At 43.2% G+C, this 19,389-nt stretch overlaps 1 protein-coding gene across 1 annotated transcript in view; it reads left to right on the forward strand.

The window, feature by feature from the left end:
- The window catches only part of map3k5 (mitogen-activated protein kinase kinase kinase 5), a 59,721-nt gene extending 41,142 nt beyond the window's left edge, over window positions 1-18,579 (forward strand). Inside the window, exons 14-30 of the mRNA XM_070925353.1 lie at window positions 1,074-1,155; window positions 2,967-3,100; window positions 5,019-5,146; window positions 5,649-5,785; window positions 6,984-7,089; window positions 8,751-8,908; window positions 10,670-10,847; window positions 12,039-12,056; window positions 12,613-12,790; window positions 13,240-13,408; window positions 13,530-13,715; window positions 14,647-14,752; window positions 15,162-15,405; window positions 15,529-15,641; window positions 15,898-16,019; window positions 16,233-16,309; window positions 17,396-18,579. Coding sequence (XP_070781454.1) covers window positions 1,074-1,155; window positions 2,967-3,100; window positions 5,019-5,146; window positions 5,649-5,785; window positions 6,984-7,089; window positions 8,751-8,908; window positions 10,670-10,847; window positions 12,039-12,056; window positions 12,613-12,790; window positions 13,240-13,408; window positions 13,530-13,715; window positions 14,647-14,752; window positions 15,162-15,405; window positions 15,529-15,641; window positions 15,898-16,019; window positions 16,233-16,309; window positions 17,396-17,456 — 2,197 coding nt within the window. The 3' untranslated portion in view covers window positions 17,457-18,579. The remainder of the gene's footprint in view (window positions 1-1,073; window positions 1,156-2,966; window positions 3,101-5,018; window positions 5,147-5,648; window positions 5,786-6,983; window positions 7,090-8,750; window positions 8,909-10,669; window positions 10,848-12,038; window positions 12,057-12,612; window positions 12,791-13,239; window positions 13,409-13,529; window positions 13,716-14,646; window positions 14,753-15,161; window positions 15,406-15,528; window positions 15,642-15,897; window positions 16,020-16,232; window positions 16,310-17,395) is intronic.
- Window positions 18,580-19,389: the final 810 nt, after the last annotated feature.

The raw sequence follows: 19,389 nt of genomic DNA on the forward strand, positions 1-19,389 counted from the left end.
ACTCTCACATCAGAGGCTAGCGAGCACTTCCAGTTCCATTATGTGGAGTGTGAGAGTCAGTGAGTCATGCCTGCTGTTGTTGCGATGCTGTTCTCCTTTCATACAGAGCGAAAGGAGTGACAGTGGGCAGGGTGCAGCGAGAAGGAAGGAAGGGAAGGGAAGTAGAGATAGACGCAAAGGTGGTAGAAAGAGGAAGAGAGCCGGTCTGATTGTATTTGTGTGCATATGCATGACTGGCATGCGCGCATGCACAAGCACACGTGTGTGCCACAGAGCACCTGCAGGCATGCCATGTGTGGCAGCATGATGAGGCGACGTGCTAATTCACAACTTGTGTGCAGCGAGAGCGCTGAAGGTCATTATGTGTATATATTTGTGTGGGAGGTGTGCATGTAAACATACTGCAACCCCTTCTGGATAAGACCAGCAGCTAAGTACTGCCTCTCAATGACAATATGTACTCAGTGAATCTCAGACAACATGTGCAAATCATGTACGTTAAATGATTCACTCTGGATAAAATATATAGAGATATATATGTATATAAGCCAAATACCTGAGGCTTTTGCACGGTGAGTTATTTATACTCTTGGGCTGTAGGAACAGGTGTATTAATAATATAATAATAATAGTATAATACTTTATGCAGCACCTTTCAGCTTTGCGAGGGAATGACTGAAACATTTTTAGCTCTACAATGAAATAAAATCAGGCAAATAAAAGTACAGAAAATAAAACAGCGTTTTTTGCAAATGTACACTTAACTTTTTTTGCTGACCCCTGAGCTTTAATTTGACAGTGTTTACATCCATGTTGGGTGAGCAGAGTAGGAATGATCCTTGAGCCTTATCATTGTATCCAAAAAAGGGGAGCACTACGTTAAGGCCACGAGTCCTTCACTCTTCACCTAGCATAGATACAACCACACAGTCAAACATGCTTAAAGCTCAAAATCAGTGCTTACTTATTGTCTTATTTCAAATCTGCTGCAGTGGAGCCCATAGACTCCCGTGTGTTTCTCTAAGCACCCTGAAGAAGCTGTGTTCTGGACTGATCAGACTTCTCTTTGGCAGATTCTGCGATCTGGTCAACAGCATAGCGGAGGAGGCCTGGAAAGGTCCGGAGGAGGGGGACTGTGACGCTGACGCCTTAGAGGTGAGAGGACTGGAGCATATTGGCTCAGACAGTTTTTTGTTTTTTGTTTTTTGTTTTTAGCCTTAAAATTGAGAGCTAATGGCACAACTGACTGAACTCAGGCACTCAGTTCTACTACTTTTATCTCCGTATATTTACTAAAGCCTTTAATCAAGAGGCAGTAAGGCCTCATACAAAACTGATATCATAATCCCCTTAGATACAGGAATCACCTGACACAGTAAAAGCCGTTTTGCGGCTCTGAAAACAGCTCGGATTCAGCAAAACACACACCTCTTTTTCACTGTGTTTGTTTCTGTACATTGTTTTGTTGCTTCCTGTTGTGTCTTTGTGGTGCACTTAAGCCTGCATTTAAAATGTCACAGGAAATATGATGTGTTTCCATCAAAAGAATTGAATTGCTGACAGTAAAGGAAAAAAAAAAATAATTGACCACAAAACCATCTTTCAACAGCTAATTAGCCTTAGACTAAGTTCCTGGTTAGTGCCGGCGGCCTGACTGTTTCTCATGCTTCCATCAAAAGACGAACACTGCAGTGAAATTTCTCTCTCGCTTTTTACAGCATAATGTCTTTTGACAGAAATCCGTCGTAAGTGTGTATGAGCTTCCATCTAGGTTTTTCTAATTCAGCTCATCCCAATTTGCATGATAATAACTGGGTTGAAACCCAGCTGCAAACCCAGTGAAAGTGAACATTAACCTGCTGGGATAAGGCCTGGATTTTGCCTGTGTGCTTTGACAGCAGAGAACAGACACCTGCTGCTGCTGCTGCTGCTGCTGCATTCACCTGTCTTCCCAGCGGAGCCTCGAGAAAAGAAAAGCTAATTACCCAAAAACGCTGCTGCACCCTTTTCTGACTCAGCGGCGTGGCACAGATCAAATGTCTAACAGGTTTCTCTCAAGAGCTAGTTTACTACCTGTCAGCTTCATTTTACTGTCGGTTTGTCTCCAGGCTTAACTCTCCCTTTACCACACAAGCTGCCCAACAAACAGCAAGGTGTAAGGTCCTGTAAACACCAATCACACGATCCAGGAGGAAAAATCCATTCGTTGAGCTTTTCTTACTGAGGTTTCATCAGCGTCAAGGAATTAATGCAACAGGTTTAAAGTGACCTGATTACAAAGAATTTGTCATAGTTAATCACCAAATCACATAAGCTTGTTTGGATGTTTTCATTCAAAACAGGAGCGCAGTGCAGCAATGGGATTCTGTAACAAGAGTCCAACAATAATCCTCCAAAGAACATTAAAAAACCTGTTAACGGACAAAACGGTACAGTTGTAAAAAAAAAAAAAAAAAAAACATAGAAGGAAGTAGGTTTACTATGTTCAGATTTGCAGGCAGATTTTAAGGTGCAAACAAACTGAAATAACCATGAAATTCCTTATTTTGTGTGTTGGGTCTTTATTAAGTTAGGAATTACATGTAGCTGGATTTCTGTAACACACAGTAATGCTAAAGAAAAGGTGTCTTGAGCTTTTAAATGACTTAAAAATAGTCAGACTACCAATATTTTTTATTTATTTATTTATGTTTGGATTTGGTCTCTGGTTTATTATGGTTGGTACCTACTGTATATGTGAGAGGATTATAGAAGTCAGATTTCTTTGAATAGTTAGTTTTAGACGAGATTGTAGTAGCCAAATGCAGGTACATAACTTATTTCAGTATTTCTGCAATCAAACGCTACTACAGGTGCAGTGGTTCGAACAAGTGTTAAGTGTTAATAAAAGCCGATTTACCATTAAATCTACATCGCTTTATTATTAAAAATGACTTTTTGCGCGCTTGTTGCTCCTGTCTCCGCAGTACGACTATGAATACGATGAGCACGGAGAGAGGGTGGTTCTGGGAAAAGGCACGTTTGGAGTCGTGTACGCAGGCCGGGACCTCAGCAACCAGGTCCGACTGGCCATCAAGGAAATACCAGAGAGAGACAGCAGGTGAGAGTCGGCCCCGACGTTTCTCCGGGAGAGGCCACCGTGTTCTCTTTCATTCGTCCCCATCAGGGTTTCACCCTGTTGCTACCACAGAAGAAGCATTTTTGTGAGGACTCTGTGAAATTCCTGTTACATAATGTGATCACTTTCATGTACGGTATTTGTAGTCATGCGACGGTACTTACAGGCACATGTTAGGCCTAACAATAGTGATGTTAGTCAGTCAGTTTACAAAGAAATGTGATATGGATGTTTATTGTCACCAGAGGATACATTTTAATACATTTAATGACCCCAATAACCCTTCATCCAACACCACCAATAGGTTAAAGATGTTCTTGTAAACGAGCAAACGTTATGTTTCCTCCCTCTTCAAGCCCTGGATTGTTGACATCCATGTTTGCTGGCTTGCAAACCTCTTTGTTGGCACATTGCTGCTATTGTTTGCGCATTAAAGCCACCGACTGTTGCAGGAATATGTATTGAATGTGTGAATATTCATGGTCCCCAGAGGATGAATCCCAATATTGTTGGTGACCCACCGACCTTTGCTGTAGCGCCAACGTCAGACCAAAACGTCATATTTGAACACAAGCTATTTCGTAATGGAATTGGCAGATTGCCGTGGAATTGTTCCGGCACACCCATGCTCAGAAGAGGAGAAACTGGTTTGAGTTGCGGCCACCCTCAGAGCATCCTTTATTTTTTAGCAGTCCTTGGAAATCTTGTATTTATTATCCTGTGCAAAGATTAAATTACAGCCTGAATGTAAACAGGTGTCTGAGCTCATCTCGTTCAGCGCTGCTGTTGAGCATCATTAAGAAAAGTGCTGCTTTCCGCCCGGCTGAGAGTGTGAAGCGCACATCGGCAGTGTCCCCGGTGGTTTCTGGCTTTCAGTGGGCTGGTATCCGCTTGAGTGACTGGTGAGGGGAGAGCTGTGAAGGCGAACTCCCACCCTCGGCCTTGAATTCCCACCACTGTCTCTCCTCGTAGCTCTGCACCTACTCATCTCGAAATTGCAAGACTTTCTCACAGGCTAGATGATTCCACTGCCACACTTTGTTCCACTAATCACATCAGCGAGCCGGCAGGGCGCTCGGCTGCAAAGAATGTGGAGAATTTAGGCAAATAATTCAGAAGAGGACTGAAATCTCAAGACAGGCAGAGAGAGAGGGTGTGATTCATGCAGAGAGCTGAGAGTGAAGGGAAACTGTTGGTAGGCATGCTATCAGCATTTTTAGCCATTTGCTGATGTTTTATAGAAAGAAAAATAATCTGCAGATTGATCAATAATGAAAATAATCGCTGGTTGCAACCCTGATCTAGATTTCATTTAAATTGTTCTTTATGCTTTGAATTGAGTCTTCTGTGTTGTTTGGTAGTTTCGGTAGTCGTTTTAAGTTCAAGCTTAGCCTTTTATCTTTGTTGTAACGGTTAAGCAGTTTAATGTACTGCGAGTAATGCGGTAAGTTTTTCGTTTTTTTAAAGGTATAATGACGTACAGGAAGTTCATTATACTGCAAGTGTGTAGTACAAATGTTGAATGCGGACATCTGCGGTTTTAGAATAGATGGAATTTTTCAATACGTCTTCAACTAAAATTGGGACCTTCAACAAATGAATCATTTTGACCGACTCAACAGGAAACTTTAATATAAAATCCTTCAAAATCCCACAAAAGGGGAGAAAAAAAATCTGTTTCTGTGGAGACGATGAAGGGCAGAAAAAGATTTTCAGTATTTCACTTTCTTTTGTGTCATATCAGTATGTTGTACCAGCACGTTACTTCACCTGCATACAATATCTAACCCGTTTTCTGGGAATTAAAGCGTCTCATTGCCATCTGATCCTCTCCAGCGTAGACTGTATCACAGTATTTTGATGCCTTTTGTGTTTTGCTTTGTTTTTTTTTTACCTACAGGTACTCTCAGCCGCTCCACGAGGAGATCGCTCTTCACAAGCACTTAAAGCACAAGAACATCGTCCAGTACCTCGGGTCCATCAGCGAGAACGGGTTCATAAAGATCTTCATGGAGCAGGTTCCCGGAGGTGAGAGCTGCTGCTTAAAAACAGGAAATGAAAGATGAGGCAAAGAGAGCACAAAATTAAATGAAAAGAACAGGATGCTCATCAAACAGCTTGTGGAGCACATCTTGAAGTATCTGTATCATGTTAAAGAAACTGCTTATCTGTGTTTTTCCGTCACTCTTACGCCTGAACAAAGATATATTTTACTGGTGGCTGTGTTTATACCACATGGCCAATTGGCTGCCAAAGTCAGTGAGCTTTTATTACAACTAAATGATCTTTACGGTTCCAAAAGGGGTAAGTGATAATCAGGTTTAAATCAAAGTTACTTCAAACCACTCAAACAACAAATATGATCCGCCCTTTTTACACCAACAGGCTTTTATTCTGAAATGAACGCGCTAAAATGGGCTTTGTAGATGATTTATCAGAAGTATGCAGACTCGCGGTCAGATCCGAACTGTGCTGCTAATCTCAGAGTTAGCGTATTGATCGCTGTCGGACTTTGTCCCGTGGTCTCCAGGGAGTCTGTCCGCGCTGCTGAGGTCCAAGTGGGGCCCTCTGAAAAACAACGAGTCCACCATCGGCTTCTACACGCGGCAGATCCTGGAGGGGCTCAAATACCTGCACGACAACCAGATAGCACACAGAGACATCAAGGTGACTCAACAGCAGTTATTGTTCAGTTAATGTTCTGTTGTTTTATGACATTTGTGGCATCACACCAACTCTAATCTCATTCATGAAAATGTTTGCACTGATTGTCACACCTGCTCTTGTGTCTGGCAAGTCATCTTTCAGGACAAGTCCTCTGGTGCATGGGAGATAACAATCTTATAAACAGGACATTTGCATTTTGTTGTAATAGATAGAAGAACCGAGTAGTTAGCATGAGCAGCGAGGGCCACAGAAACCTAAACTTTGTCAACAGGAAGTCCGGGAGAGGGACAGATGTCAGTTCTGGCCCGTGGCCGCACTGTTTGATTGACAGGTGTTATTATTATTGGAGGTGCACTGCAAAAAAAAAAAAAAAAACATTATGGCAATTTAAGAAAAGCTAAACAGACTGCACTGCATCCACGACAGACTAGAGGTTTGCAAGGCGCAGGAATTTTATTTATAGCATATTTCATTACAAGTAAAACTCTGCTTTCATTGAAGATGCATACAGCAACAGGAAACATGTACAGAAGAGTTAAGATAATAAAAAAAAAGAAACAAGAAAATGCAACAATAACCAAAAAAGAATTGATGAGTCCCGAAGACACAAAACCACAAACACAGAGTAAATATATGAAGTAAGAAACATGAGAAAGTATTCAAGGGTTGCAGACGTCTGAAAGGTTTGAAAACCCGGCCCCCCCCCAGTGACTCTCTCTGCACAGTAAACTTGATTTGGTGTGAATGCATTCCAAGAGCGTCCCAGCATTTGAGCGTTTTCTTCATAGCTCTTTGGCTCTTTGACAGTAAACCTGACTTCCCCTTTTTCTCTCGTGTGAAATCCCCTCCCTGTTTTGTGTTATCAGTTGTGACAAACCAACACTGATAACACCCGCATCACAGACGCTCATTAGGGTCAGCAGCCGCTTCCCACTGCGCGTCCAACTGATTCAACAACACGGTCATATAAGCATCGTTAGCGCCGCGTAAATGTTAATCACCTTGTTGTGGTTGGGATGTCACCTCCCCCCTCCTCCCCCCCTCCTCCTCCTCCTCCCACACAGTGATTTGTAACCTGCTGTTTGTCACTCTCTGGGATTTGCAAGCACCTCACATTATCTCACTGCCAGCGTCGCCCTGGAATTTCAGCGAGGGAATGGGTGTATCTGTTCTCACGGATGTCTTTTGCAATACGCAGGGCGACAATGTGCTCATCAACACCTACAGCGGCGTCCTGAAGATATCAGATTTTGGCACATCCAAGAGGTTGGCCGGGATCAACCCCTGCACTGAGACTTTCACAGGTACGCTCCGACCCCGCTGACTAACAGACTGCATTACCTCCTGTTCACACAAACCCTCAAAAATGCTTGGAATTCCTGAGAATCCGCACTTTCACGAAACAGGAAGGAGCTAAACTTTGCTCAGTAAGTGGCCTTAAATAAAGCTGAGTGAGGCATCTTTGGCCGTCACCGTTTCAGAGCAGCAATCCAGTCTCAGCTCCTTGGCCAGTAAGTGAGATCACTGGGAATAGCCGACTGTTGCTATTCAGAGACGCTGGGTTTGGCATGAGTCTGCGGTCAGAGCGGGCAGGTTTGTGTCTGCGCCACGGCGGCCAGTTGCAGCTCAGTTTGACCTCTTGGATTAGATCATCTGGCAGCTGATTGGAACAGACAGGGACTTACCCTGAATGGTGGAGCTCTTTCAGGAAACTGGGCTACTCCTTTTTATAGCCCAGGCCTGCTATAAATGTGTCCCTGCCTGTTTTTAGCTCAGTACGCGAGCCTCTAAAAGCAGCAAATGCCGCCCAGCAGGCTATTATTAGAACAAAAGAGTCCTTTCAATGGGGAGCTGAAAATGCTACTTTGGACGGAGCTGTGATTAATTGACAACACAGAGAGGCTCACACGAGACCAAAAGCCCTGATAAAGCTCTTGGAACCTGATTGGTCGTGTGCCGTCGCCTCAGGACAGAGGTAACTTATAATGAGACTTAATGCAAGCTATATTTGGCATTTACATCGGTTCCTTTCATATGCTGTCGGTGCCACTTTTACATTTACTGACACTAAATGCGTCTCTATTTGATGTATTCTCAAATACTGTTTTGTAGACACGCCGTCCGGCTTGTTGCCAGGCCTGAACAGTCATCCTCAATGCCCATTTCATCCTTAGTTTTATAAATGAAGCTGTTAGATTGCAAAAAGAAGAAAAACGTGTTGACGTTGCCTGAAGCAGAGGGCAGGTTTTAACACACTTTTATGTAATGTAATTAAGATTAGTTAGCGTTTGCTTTTCCTGCACATTTCTGACAGAGCTGAAGTCAATAATTTACTTATTTATTTATTTATTCATTCACTTATTTATGAGGTTTGCTGGCTGGTTATTTTGATCAAAAGAGGGGGGGGGGGGGGGGGAGAGTGTTTCAAGAGTGTTTTGGTCGAGATCTCCAGCAGCAAGATCAGAGTTCGATCATATAAACCATAAGAATCGTAACAGATCCCCCCCCCCCCCGTAAACACAACCCTAAGGTCACACATGAACGCTAATTCACTCTCTCTTGCTGAGAGTTAGATGAGAAGACCGTCCCCACTCTCATATCCGTCCGGAGCTAAGAAGGCAAGTAAGCGTGTTTCCCAAAACAATTCCTTCAGGGAAGCAAGGAACCTTAAAGGAAGAGAGAATAAATGAATAAACCAACGCATCCAGATGACCCAAATATATCTGATATTTAACTTGACAGACAGATGAGACTGCATCGAGTTTCTTTTATATTATTAAACACCCTGAAAGTATTTTTAGCCAGCTCGAACACTGAAATACACCAATACCTGCTGAGCTCCTGAAAACGGTTTTGACTCTTTCGTTAACTTATTGGCCGGTGACACCTAAAGGACGTCCGCTCTAACTAACTAACGCCCAAACACCTGGCTGTCTGTCTCGTGTATTTCTGTTTGTTTACCCAGGCACACTGCAGTACATGGCCCCCGAAATCATAGACAAGGGTCCCCGGGGATACGGCAAGCCGGCGGACATCTGGTCTCTGGGCTGCACCATCATCGAGATGGCAACCGGGAAACCACCTTTCTATGAACTGGGAGAACCGCAGGCTGCTATGTTCAAGGTGAGACACCAGCGGTAATAAATCCCATCATCCCGCTGGGTGATGTGTCTAATTTTAGCAAAAGGGTTTTGCGGAAGGCAGGTGGACATCTGTTTTCTGCGGTGACATCTCCCGTGAAGTGTCGATGTGCCGATGAACAGCTGCAGCTCAGTGTCATGTGTGGGGGCTGATAACCGCTCCCCTGATGTAGTAGTAGTTTGCCATCAGCTTCCTGTTGTTATCGCTGATTTGTGCACATTTAGTCCACCTTGTTTTGCGAACCACCAACAGAAGTGAGGTGCATTGAAACTGAATTAGTCGTGGACTCGTTCTGGCACAGAGAGTTGTGAATTATTTAGTGAATTATTTATTCAACCTCAGTAACTATTAAAAGTCACACCATTACAGGCAAATCGATGGTGGAATGGTTAGCACATTGCAGGTATCATATAAACTTGAGATAAGTTTTGTGAATATTGTATATAGTTTTTTTTTCCCATTTTCTTTTTTTGTATATTTCCAACTGTTTCATATGAGTTGTGAATACTGTTTCTGTTTTCTAACGGCATATATATATATTTTAACGCTACCTTATGACGCTGTGCCGTCTTCATTAAAACTGATTAAAGATACAATTTGTGCACAGCCAGTTCCCCACTAGACCTCCACGATGGGACCGGACGCTTAACTTCTATCAACCTCTCAGACTGACATTTTATGTGATGTTGTGGAAACTTACTGTACATGCAAACCTCCGGCAGATGTTTTGTGACCTTTAAGATCCACTGCGTTTAGTTCATTTATTACCTAACGTTCACTATATATATAAAAAAAACAAAGATGTCATCAGCAGGTCTGGGGTCTGCCGTGAATCAGCCGCCACGCACCTGCATTGTGTTCCCGCCTGCGTGCTGTAACGTGATGGAGCCCAGTAGAAACTCCAAATATTGTCTTGTTTGAACACTAAACAAGCGTGTAGCTCAGTGAGAGGCACCAGCACAGACTCCCTCATGTTTCCAGTTTCTGTGTGCAGGTGTCTTTGTTTGAAATCTTTCACTCACTCAGTTTACACTGTGTATTTGCTTTGGATGGAAACGTAAAGTGCTCCACACCAGTGAAATATTGTTCCTGGCCATGTGTAGCCCATTAAAGACGGTAAAGATGTTTAAGGGTTGTCTGGAAAGCATTATAGCGCTGCCGTCAAAGCTCTGAATCATGGAATTTTCCATAAGATGTGATTTAATTAAAGGGCTGTGAATTTAAACAAGGAGGCGTGTGTTACTCCTTGTCACTTATATACCTTCTAGTAAACAAAACATAAAAGCAGAGACTGGGTTCTCCTCACATTTTCTGGACTAAGATCAGAGAATCCATGGAGCTGCGAAGCACAATCACATCGTCTCTTTCTCTAACAGGATGTCGCAAGTACGGTTGTCCCAAGTAGCAAAACAGTCCTTATATACTCTTCCTTGTGGAATGTCTCAAGGGAGGGGCATCTCCCTGCTAATCTTAAATCAGCATTCCTCAACGGCAACGACAGGAATTTCCAGCGCTCTTACTGTCGTGAGAGTTTCACACTTGAACTTTGAGCATTATTGCTGCCCCAAGCTACAGCCGGGCTCATACTTCACCGCGTAAACACTCGCTTTGCGCTTCAGTCGTCTCCTCGCAGTGGATCAAATCATTCCCCCCCCCCCGGAGAGCAGAGCAGGGACAGGCATGGCGCCCTCTTAATCCCTTTCTGCTCCTGTCTGAGCTGAATGTGTGTCTTTTTGTCCGCAGGTGGGCATGTTTAAGATCCACCCAGAGATCCCAGAGTCCATGTCGCAGGAGGCCAAAGCCTTCATCCTGCGCTGCTTTGAGCCCGACCCGGACCGGCGCGCCACCGCCTTCGACCTGCTCACCGACGAGTTCCTCACCGTCACCAGCCGCAAGAAGAAGAGCAAGAGCAGCTTCACAGGTGGGCCCAGTTCAGTTTGGTTCGGAGGGCCTTGTTGATGTTTTACTACTTTTAATTATTTGGATCCATTCATACAATTTTGGCTGGGTGTCCTGGGGTCGCTCAGTATCAGTGGAACAAGGAAAGGTTGAACAAACCAAATAAAAACATCAGGAAATAAGTTAAAGGAATAGTTTGACTGAGTTTGTTTGTTTGTTTGTTTTGCCGTGAGTTAGATATCCCATGTCTGTGCGGCAAGTACCGTGTGAAGCTACAGCCAGGAGACGGTTAGCCTAGCTTAGCATTAAGAAACAGGGAAACAGCTAGCCTGGCTCTGTCCAAAGGGAGCAAAATCCAGCTACGAGTAGTTTTAAAGCTCACTAGCTAACACGTTTTGTCTTATCTGTTTAATGCGTACAATTACCAAACTTTAAAAACGCTAGCTCGTGGTTTTTTTTACGAGGGTTGGTGTGCCGGATTATTTCTCGTGGAGTTTCCGCTGGTCTCCAGACGCTGACGACTAGACTCCAGGCAGTCACTCCTCCTCCTCTGACAAGAGCCAGCCCCCCCTGTTTCCGGTCTTTATGCTAAGCTAAGCTAACCGTCCCCTGGCTCCAGCTTTCGTATTTAACGAACGGACAGGAGCGTGGTATCGACCAAATCGTCTATCTCTCGGCCTGAAACTGAATACGGGCATTTCCCAAAACGTTTGAAATATTCCTTTAGCTGATTTGGCTAATTAAACACTAAACAACATAAAAAAAAAAAAAAGAAAAACGAATCATCAGGCAGTCGCATTGAAACTGAGGTGGCGTTTGACAGCTGCTACGTAAATCATTCAAAGTCGGTATATGTTTAGGCTGTGTTTTAGCCTCCTTAGATGTACCTAAACAGTGCCTGCCTGTAAGTGGCACCTGCTTTACCTGCTCATCGTGGAATGAATGGGTGTTTGTCAACCTGCAGCCTGAACACACCCTCAGCCTTCATTGTCTGGGTTCGTCAATAGTCCCCGTTCTCAGCAGTGGTGCTATCATGTGCCCTGGCACCAGCACAAAAGATTAGGAGGGAGGGAGGGGAGGGGGGGGGGGGGCTCAAAGGCTTGTGCCCCTCTGCATACTTGGAAATGTTATTCTGCCGGTCTTACATGGAAATCATGTTCGGGTTTTGTTCCCTGTTAACTGCTGACACACATTTCATGTTCTTCCCCCACAGCTCTGTCGCCGGGGTCAGGTGAGTAACTTCACTCTCTGCACCACTCCTTCGTCTCCTTTCAGACATATTTGCCACGAGAGGGACTGCTGTATGATCTGCGCGTCAGTTTCCATGAAACATCTGAGGAGTATCAAGGCTACAGCTTTCAGTTTTCTGCCCGTGGCTACCTGCCTCACACGACTCTGCCCTTTTCTGAGAACTCAAAATAGGCATTGCACAGCATGTCTTCTTTCCAAATGCTTGACTATCTTTTATGATCCCTGTTTCATAATTTATACACAGTGGCTGTAATTTGCTGCCAGATGCGTCAGATAGAGCTCTTCTCCCTTAACACGATGACAGAGCATTATCTGATTTCTCTTTGTGTCTTTTCTGAAAGGGAAGCCAATTTTCCATCAGCACTAATTTCGCCCTCTCGAAAGCTTCAGCTCTCTCTGTTATGGAAGAGCAGCTCCTTACTTCCCGATTGGTCTCCCTCTGTGCCACAAAGCAGTACATCAGATTATTAGTGCATAAATGGTGCAACAAGCATGAGCGAAGGTTTTGATTTCCTCGCATTCGTCGTGTCCTCCAGAGTACCTCCGCAGTATCTCCCTGCCGGTGCCGGTGGTGGTGGAGGACACGAGCAGCAGCAGCGAGTACGGCTCCGTCTCCCCTGACAACGACCTCAACACCAACCCCTTCATCTTCAAGCCCAGCGTCAAGTGCTACAGCGAGAGGGATGTCAAAGGGCCCAGGTCCCTCTTCCTCAGGTAGGATGAGTGTTTTAAATGGGGTCACGGTGGTCGTTGCTACACCTTGGATTGACATAATGTTATCTTATGATTGATAAACACTAAGCTTTCTTCACAGGGTTTTGTTGAGAAATGGCTGTTTCTTAGACACACACACTCACACACACACACAGACTGTAGCCATATGTATTTTGTCTTTGTATTTATTTAGACTTAGCAGAAAAAATATCAAAGAAACACGGAATTACATAGGATGGAAAGTCATATTTGCATGGCCCCCTATCTGTTAAAAAGCATGTTCCACTTTTGCTGCATCCAAATCAGTGATGTCAAAGGAAAACCATACATTTTACATGTAGTTTTACATATAAAACTATGTAGTTGGAGCTGCTTTAGAATTGGAAAATGAGAAACGTGTAGTTCTGGTCGACAGGACCTGAGTCCAGATTGTTTCCTTTTCCACTCAGCATTCCAGTGGAGAACTTCGAGGACCACAGTGCGCCCCCGTCTCCTGATGAGAAAGACTCGGGCTTCTTTATGCTTCGGAAGGACAGCGAGAGACGAGCCACCCTGCACCACATCCTGACCGAGGACCGGGACAAGGTGGTGGCCAACCTGATGGAGGCCCTCACCCAGGTCGGTTAAGGAAGGCCCCACATCAGTCAGACAGACACACCAAATCTAAAACCCCTCATACCTTTCCTCTCATGGCTTCTATCTCCGTCTCACCCTCACCCTCACCCTCTCCCACCTCCAGGGCTCTGAGATAATGAAGCTGAAGCCTCAGCACATCTCCACCCTTGTGGTCAGCCTGGCCGACTTTGTTCGCATGGCGGACAGGAAAATCATCGCCAACACGCTGTCTCAACTCAAGCTGGAGCTGGACTTCGACAGCACCGCCATCAGTCAGCTGCAGGTTGTGCTGTTTGGCTTCCAGGACGCTGTAAGTGTGACAACACAAAAAACACCTCCTCACAGTACAGAACCAGACAAATGATTGCATTGAGGGTGGAGACGGAAATTGATAGCAGTAAATCTCACGGCTCATCCCATTGGGTTTATCACATTTTTGTCTTCATCAAGTTTTACATTGCAGCAGTTACAAAACCCAAACTGCTACTTTGAGACTTCATTCGTGGCTGACACTCATTTTCTTCTCTCCTGCACCTGCGACATGTGATTTCCTTTCTATTATCCATCCCCCATTTGTAGGCCGAGGTGCTCCCAGCCATCTGCATAAAGCATGGGCTCCGAACACTTCAGTGTAATTGTTGTCATTTCACATGAGCTGCAGGGAGCAGCTGCCATGTTGCCGCTCTTCCTGCACAGAGATCAGACGGATAACTGTGAAATTCTGTGTAACCTTTAAGTGATGCGATAAAAGAGGAATCTGTCGGGAGTAATTGCACATTCTGTTAAAAAAAAAAAAAAAGGGGGGGGGGGGGGGCTGGTCTGCTCTCCCCCTCAGAAATGCAGTAATGCAGATGAAATGACACAAGAGCAAGTGGTTGTTTTCATATCTGTAAAAGGTGTTGCGTAATCCTGCAAGAAGATGAAGCTCTGATGCCTCCTGTTGGTCACCAGTGCAAACACTTTAGAGCAGAAGGAGAGTCAGTTTGGTTTGTAGTGCATGAATTCAAAAGTACAATAATTAAGAGTGAAATATCTGCAAACATGATACGCTGCTTCCCTTTGTGGATATTTGGTCATTGCAGCAGAAAGAGCAGTAAAATGAAATCTGAATTAAAGAAAATCAAGAAATAAGGCAGTATCAAGTATAATAAGTAGAATTTCAAGAATGATAGATAGAAGATATTCATATGAAAATATACCAATAACATGAAATGTGTGTTTCTGACTATGACACTCTTCAGGTGAACAAAGTGCTGCGAAACCACAACATCAAGCCTCACTGGATGTTCGCTCTGGACAACATCATCCGCAAAGCTGTGCAGACCGCCATCACAATCCTGGTGCCAGGTAACGTCATCGCTGTCTCCGGGCAGAACTTCTCTGAATAAGTTACTGCTGGCCCCTCAGGGCAGCGCTGTCTGTCCGGTGAAGATAGGAGTTTTCCCTGGAACCCCACAAAATGTCACTTACAACGATGTTAAACTGAGAAAAACAGCAAATCCTCACATTTGAGAAGCTGGAACCCATGAATGTTTGTCATTTTAACTTCATAAGGAACTGATCTAAATCTTCTGTTCGTCGACTAGTTAATCAACTTCAAGCTTGTCAGTTCTAAAACTCCCATTCAAATGTTTATCTGTCTGGAATCAATCAATGATCCATTCCATAAAAAAAAAAAAAAAAAACAGTGTATTTCCATAACAAATACACAATCAAACAAACTGCATCCAATTGATCATCATGTGTCTGGGTTCAGAGCTGAGGCCTCACTTCAGTCTGGCCTCAGAGAGCGACCACGCCGACCAGGAGGACGTCGACGACGACGCCGAGCCGGACCGAAGCTCCACCCACCAGAGCCGGGCGCCTCCCGTCGCCACTCACGACGACACGGTGGCCACCTCGGGAGTCAGCACGCTCAGCTCCACCGTCTCACACGAGTCCCACAATGCACAGCGCTCTGTGAGCATGGAGCTGGGCAGGATGAAGCTGGAGACCAACAGGTAGCCACGCAACCTTCGCCGTGATTAGACGCCTCACGGCGGCGTTGGGGTCTCTTCGGCTTTCATTTGTACGGCTTTCTGATAATAAAATAGAAGTAAATGTTGTGACTTGTTTGACTCCAGGCTGCTGGGAGAGCTTCTGGAGAGGGAGAGAGAGTACCAGGCCATCCTGCAACAAGTGCTGGAGGAGAGAGAGCAGGAGATCAGACTACTGAGGCTGCGATCTGAGCCCGCAGGTCAGTACGTTAAGCTGATTTACCTTTTCACGCTCACTGTACGCAACACTGCCACCACTCCCAGTCTGCCTTTACATTTTACTACCAGTATCTTGATTGTATGAAACGATATAAACGATTACTAAGGAATGAATGCTTCCCCCTCCACTGATTATAATTAGGTTATTTTGGAGGCTGCAGCACGCAGTTTATTTCCTGCGTAAATGCAGTGTGAACGGATCCAGTGCGTCTAAAAGTTCACTGTGTTCTCTGGCAGACGTCCCCACATCATCAGATGGTCCAGAGGAACAGGCGAGTCAACCTGCAGAGAGACATGAAGACCCAGATCTGGCCTGCTGGCTGAGGCTTTACGGCGCAGACCAGGACTCCATAGACAGAGTGAGTGCCCACAGCACCAGATCACACGGGTCACGCTTGAATTTCTGAGATGTCAGAGCTGGAGTTTGTCGTTGTGTGATGGTTGTTTCCATATTTCCACGTTGAAGATTCCAAGAACTGTTTTTTTAAAAACGGTGTTAGTAGGTGCTTTGCAAGTACAGGAGCAGCGTGTTTTCACCCTGAGGCCTCGTTTCATGCATTTTGTTTCTCTAGATACTGAATGAGGAGTACACGTTGAACGACATCCTCTACGATGTAACAAGAGACGATCTGAAGAGTTTAAGACTGAGGTAGTAAACCTGTGTTTTTGTCTTTTCAACATGATTGGGAACAGTTTCACTTCTGTATTCAGTATTCAGTCTCTAAAATACATGCTGACGCTCACATCTAAAAAGCGCTGCAGCTCTCCAAGAACCAGGAACACAGAAGTGAAGCCGCGACAGCTCTTGCTCTTACTTCAGGTTTTCACACGGCAACTCAGCACTTTAGTGGCATCACGACATTTCATTTTCAATTTGACTTCATTTCTCAGAAATAGAAACCTAAATTTGCTCAGGGGGTGACACTAAATCCGAAATGTAGGAACATTCAGGGGGAGCTAGCGGAGGTGTGGTTGACTGATCAAGTTGTTCACTTCACATCTGTAAAGACGTGTATTAGCTGCCTGCTGCAGTTTTCATCTCCTTTCTACGTTTCTCAGCTCATATACATCATGTACACATAAGAGTGAAACACTGTAAAAAAAATTAAAAAAAAAACTTTTGATATTATTATTGATACAAACTCTTAAAGCCATCACTGTGTGTGTAGGATTTGTACATTTCTGCCTTTGGCACCCCCCAGTGGTAGAAAATACTCACCACATCTATTGATGGTGATGTGTTCTTCAGGGTATCTGCAGGTCTTAAAAGTCTTTAATGGCACGGACTAATCAGTTTCCTCAAAAAAGGTCCTCTGTAGGCAGAAATGTTCGTATGAAATGTTTTTGTATCTGGTTGCGAGTCTTAAAGAGCGAAAGAAGCTGTGAAAAAGGTGTTCAAATGCATTCTGTGTGTTTCTTAAAAAGGTCTTAAAAAATGTAACTTGTTAAACCCTCCAGAAACCTTGTTCTCTGTATTTTGTAAAAACCTTGCTTCATGCAACATTAACAGACAAATAGTGATGTTGTGTACATACATGTGTAGGAAGTGCTCTCTGAGTCTCAGGACAAGAGGAACAGTAAAAATGTGTTAGGAAATGTTCCAATAGGTAATTATAGACAGCACGAAACATTGAAAGTAGGACGTACAGTGTCTTAACTGTTGGTTACATACAAGAGGAAGCATACTGAACGTTGTATATCGTAACCTAACAGAGTTTTCTGTCTGTCCTGTCAGAGGTGGGATCCTGTGTAAACTATGGAGGGCCATCACAGACCACAGGCAGAAGCCAATCTGAGGCCTTTTGTGGATCTTGGTCCCAACATCTCAGTGTTCTCCTCTTTACCTCAGTATTTATACGAGCAAGACTTTTCGGAGAAGGACCTGTGTTTGCCGTGTGCACAGAGCAGCTTCCCACCCACACAAGAAAAACCCTTTGACTGGTCTTTTCGGAGTATTTTGATAATTTTGAAAAATAAAAGGTCACTTTGAAAGCAACAATTCCTGAGAAGTGCCACTAGTTTTGTTATGCCTGATGGACATTACACAGCTTTTTGTTACAGGTGCGTTAGAAATGACAATTGGTGGGGGGAAATCTATTGTTAAAATCTTGAAAACCGTCACAACTTTTTCTCCTGTCTTTACAAGATGTAACGTTTACAGAACTGGAGATTGACTGTTTTCTAATACAAGCCTGAGATACAAAATACTACATTCAAAATCATCTGTACTAATGTTTTTACCATAGGCATCTTATCACTACTTTATTTAAATGTACTTTAATTTAATTGCTATGGTAATCTGAAGGATGTCAGTACATGCCCTGTTTTTATTTTATTTTTTATCCATACTGAGACTTATTTAAATTGTTGGAGCTTTTTTCACATTTCCTTTTATAACATGGATCTACATTTTTATTTTTCAGAAACATGTAAATATTGTGTTATAGAATTACATGTGAATGACTTACTTGTACTTAAAAAAAAAATACATTGATAAACATAGTTAAATCTCCATGTGGGTTGGACCGAGTCTATAATGAACACATTTGAAAAAAGAATTGTATAGGATTGTATTTTCTAGTGTCACAAATCATACGAGATAAAATTCAGTTAGTAATTAATATAATAATTTGCTCTGTTTTTATTGTTGTACACTGACAAAATTGTGCTTATCTTGTTTGTGTAGATATAATCATTCGATCAGATGTATGTTGTAATGAAAAATCTGAAATTGCAAACAAGTTTCACATGGAAAAGCCTTGACCTTTCTTTTTTTTCATTCTTTTTAAAAACATGATGTCAGAAATGGGGAAAACAATCGTGAGCAGCGTGTCCATTTTGTTTCATATCTAAATTTATTCAAGATTTTTGTGTCATAATGTCAAAATAAAACTTTTCATCTTGAAACTGTGAAAGAAATGTGTTAGAAATATTGTGTTACTAATGTGATTAGATACGGTTGCATAGATTTGTTTATTGAAGGAAGAGGCTGGTATATGCAGTGGTTCTTAAGAAATCTACTCATGGAGAAGCTTCACAGAATATACTGTCATATTATTATTATTATCATTATTATACTGTTCTCTATGGGCATTTTGAGTTAGAACATTTCCATTTTCAGTCCATACATTATCATAACATTGTTTTTTCTTTTTCAATTTCAGAGTAGCGGTACTTCCATTTTTGTGAAACTTCCACAACATTTCCTAAGAAATATAGCAATGCTTATGGATCGGGCTAACACACAGCCTATTATACTTATTTCTGATTACAATCTCATATAGAGGCAAATTCAACGTGCTTGATTATAATGATAAAACTATTAAAAGTTATAATAATAAAAACTAATAATACACTATGTACACAGGAGTTTTCAAAAGAAAGTTATAAAGTGCTTTACATGGTTGAACCAGGATTTAAAACATTTCAGGGCTGCAAATAGGCAAATAAAATCAAACAATTAAAGTAATACAAAAATAAAACGCAAAAAGAACAACTCAATAATATAAGATGAAAGGAATATAATAATACAAATAACAAATAATAATAACATGTTGCATAGAGCTGTTTAAATGGCTATTAATGCAGGCAAACCCCAGCAGGGAGAGAGAGAGAGAGAGAGAGAGCTACAGGTGTGCTGCTCGCTCTCCCTGCTCGCCATATTTATTCATCCTGGTGACGTCAGTGGCTCCGGGCTCGCGGCCGTCTCCCCCCTCACCGTGACAGCGG

Source organism: Enoplosus armatus, chromosome 19, assembly GCF_043641665.1.
Source record: "Enoplosus armatus isolate fEnoArm2 chromosome 19, fEnoArm2.hap1, whole genome shotgun sequence".
NCBI lineage: Eukaryota > Metazoa > Chordata > Actinopteri > Centrarchiformes > Enoplosidae > Enoplosus > Enoplosus armatus.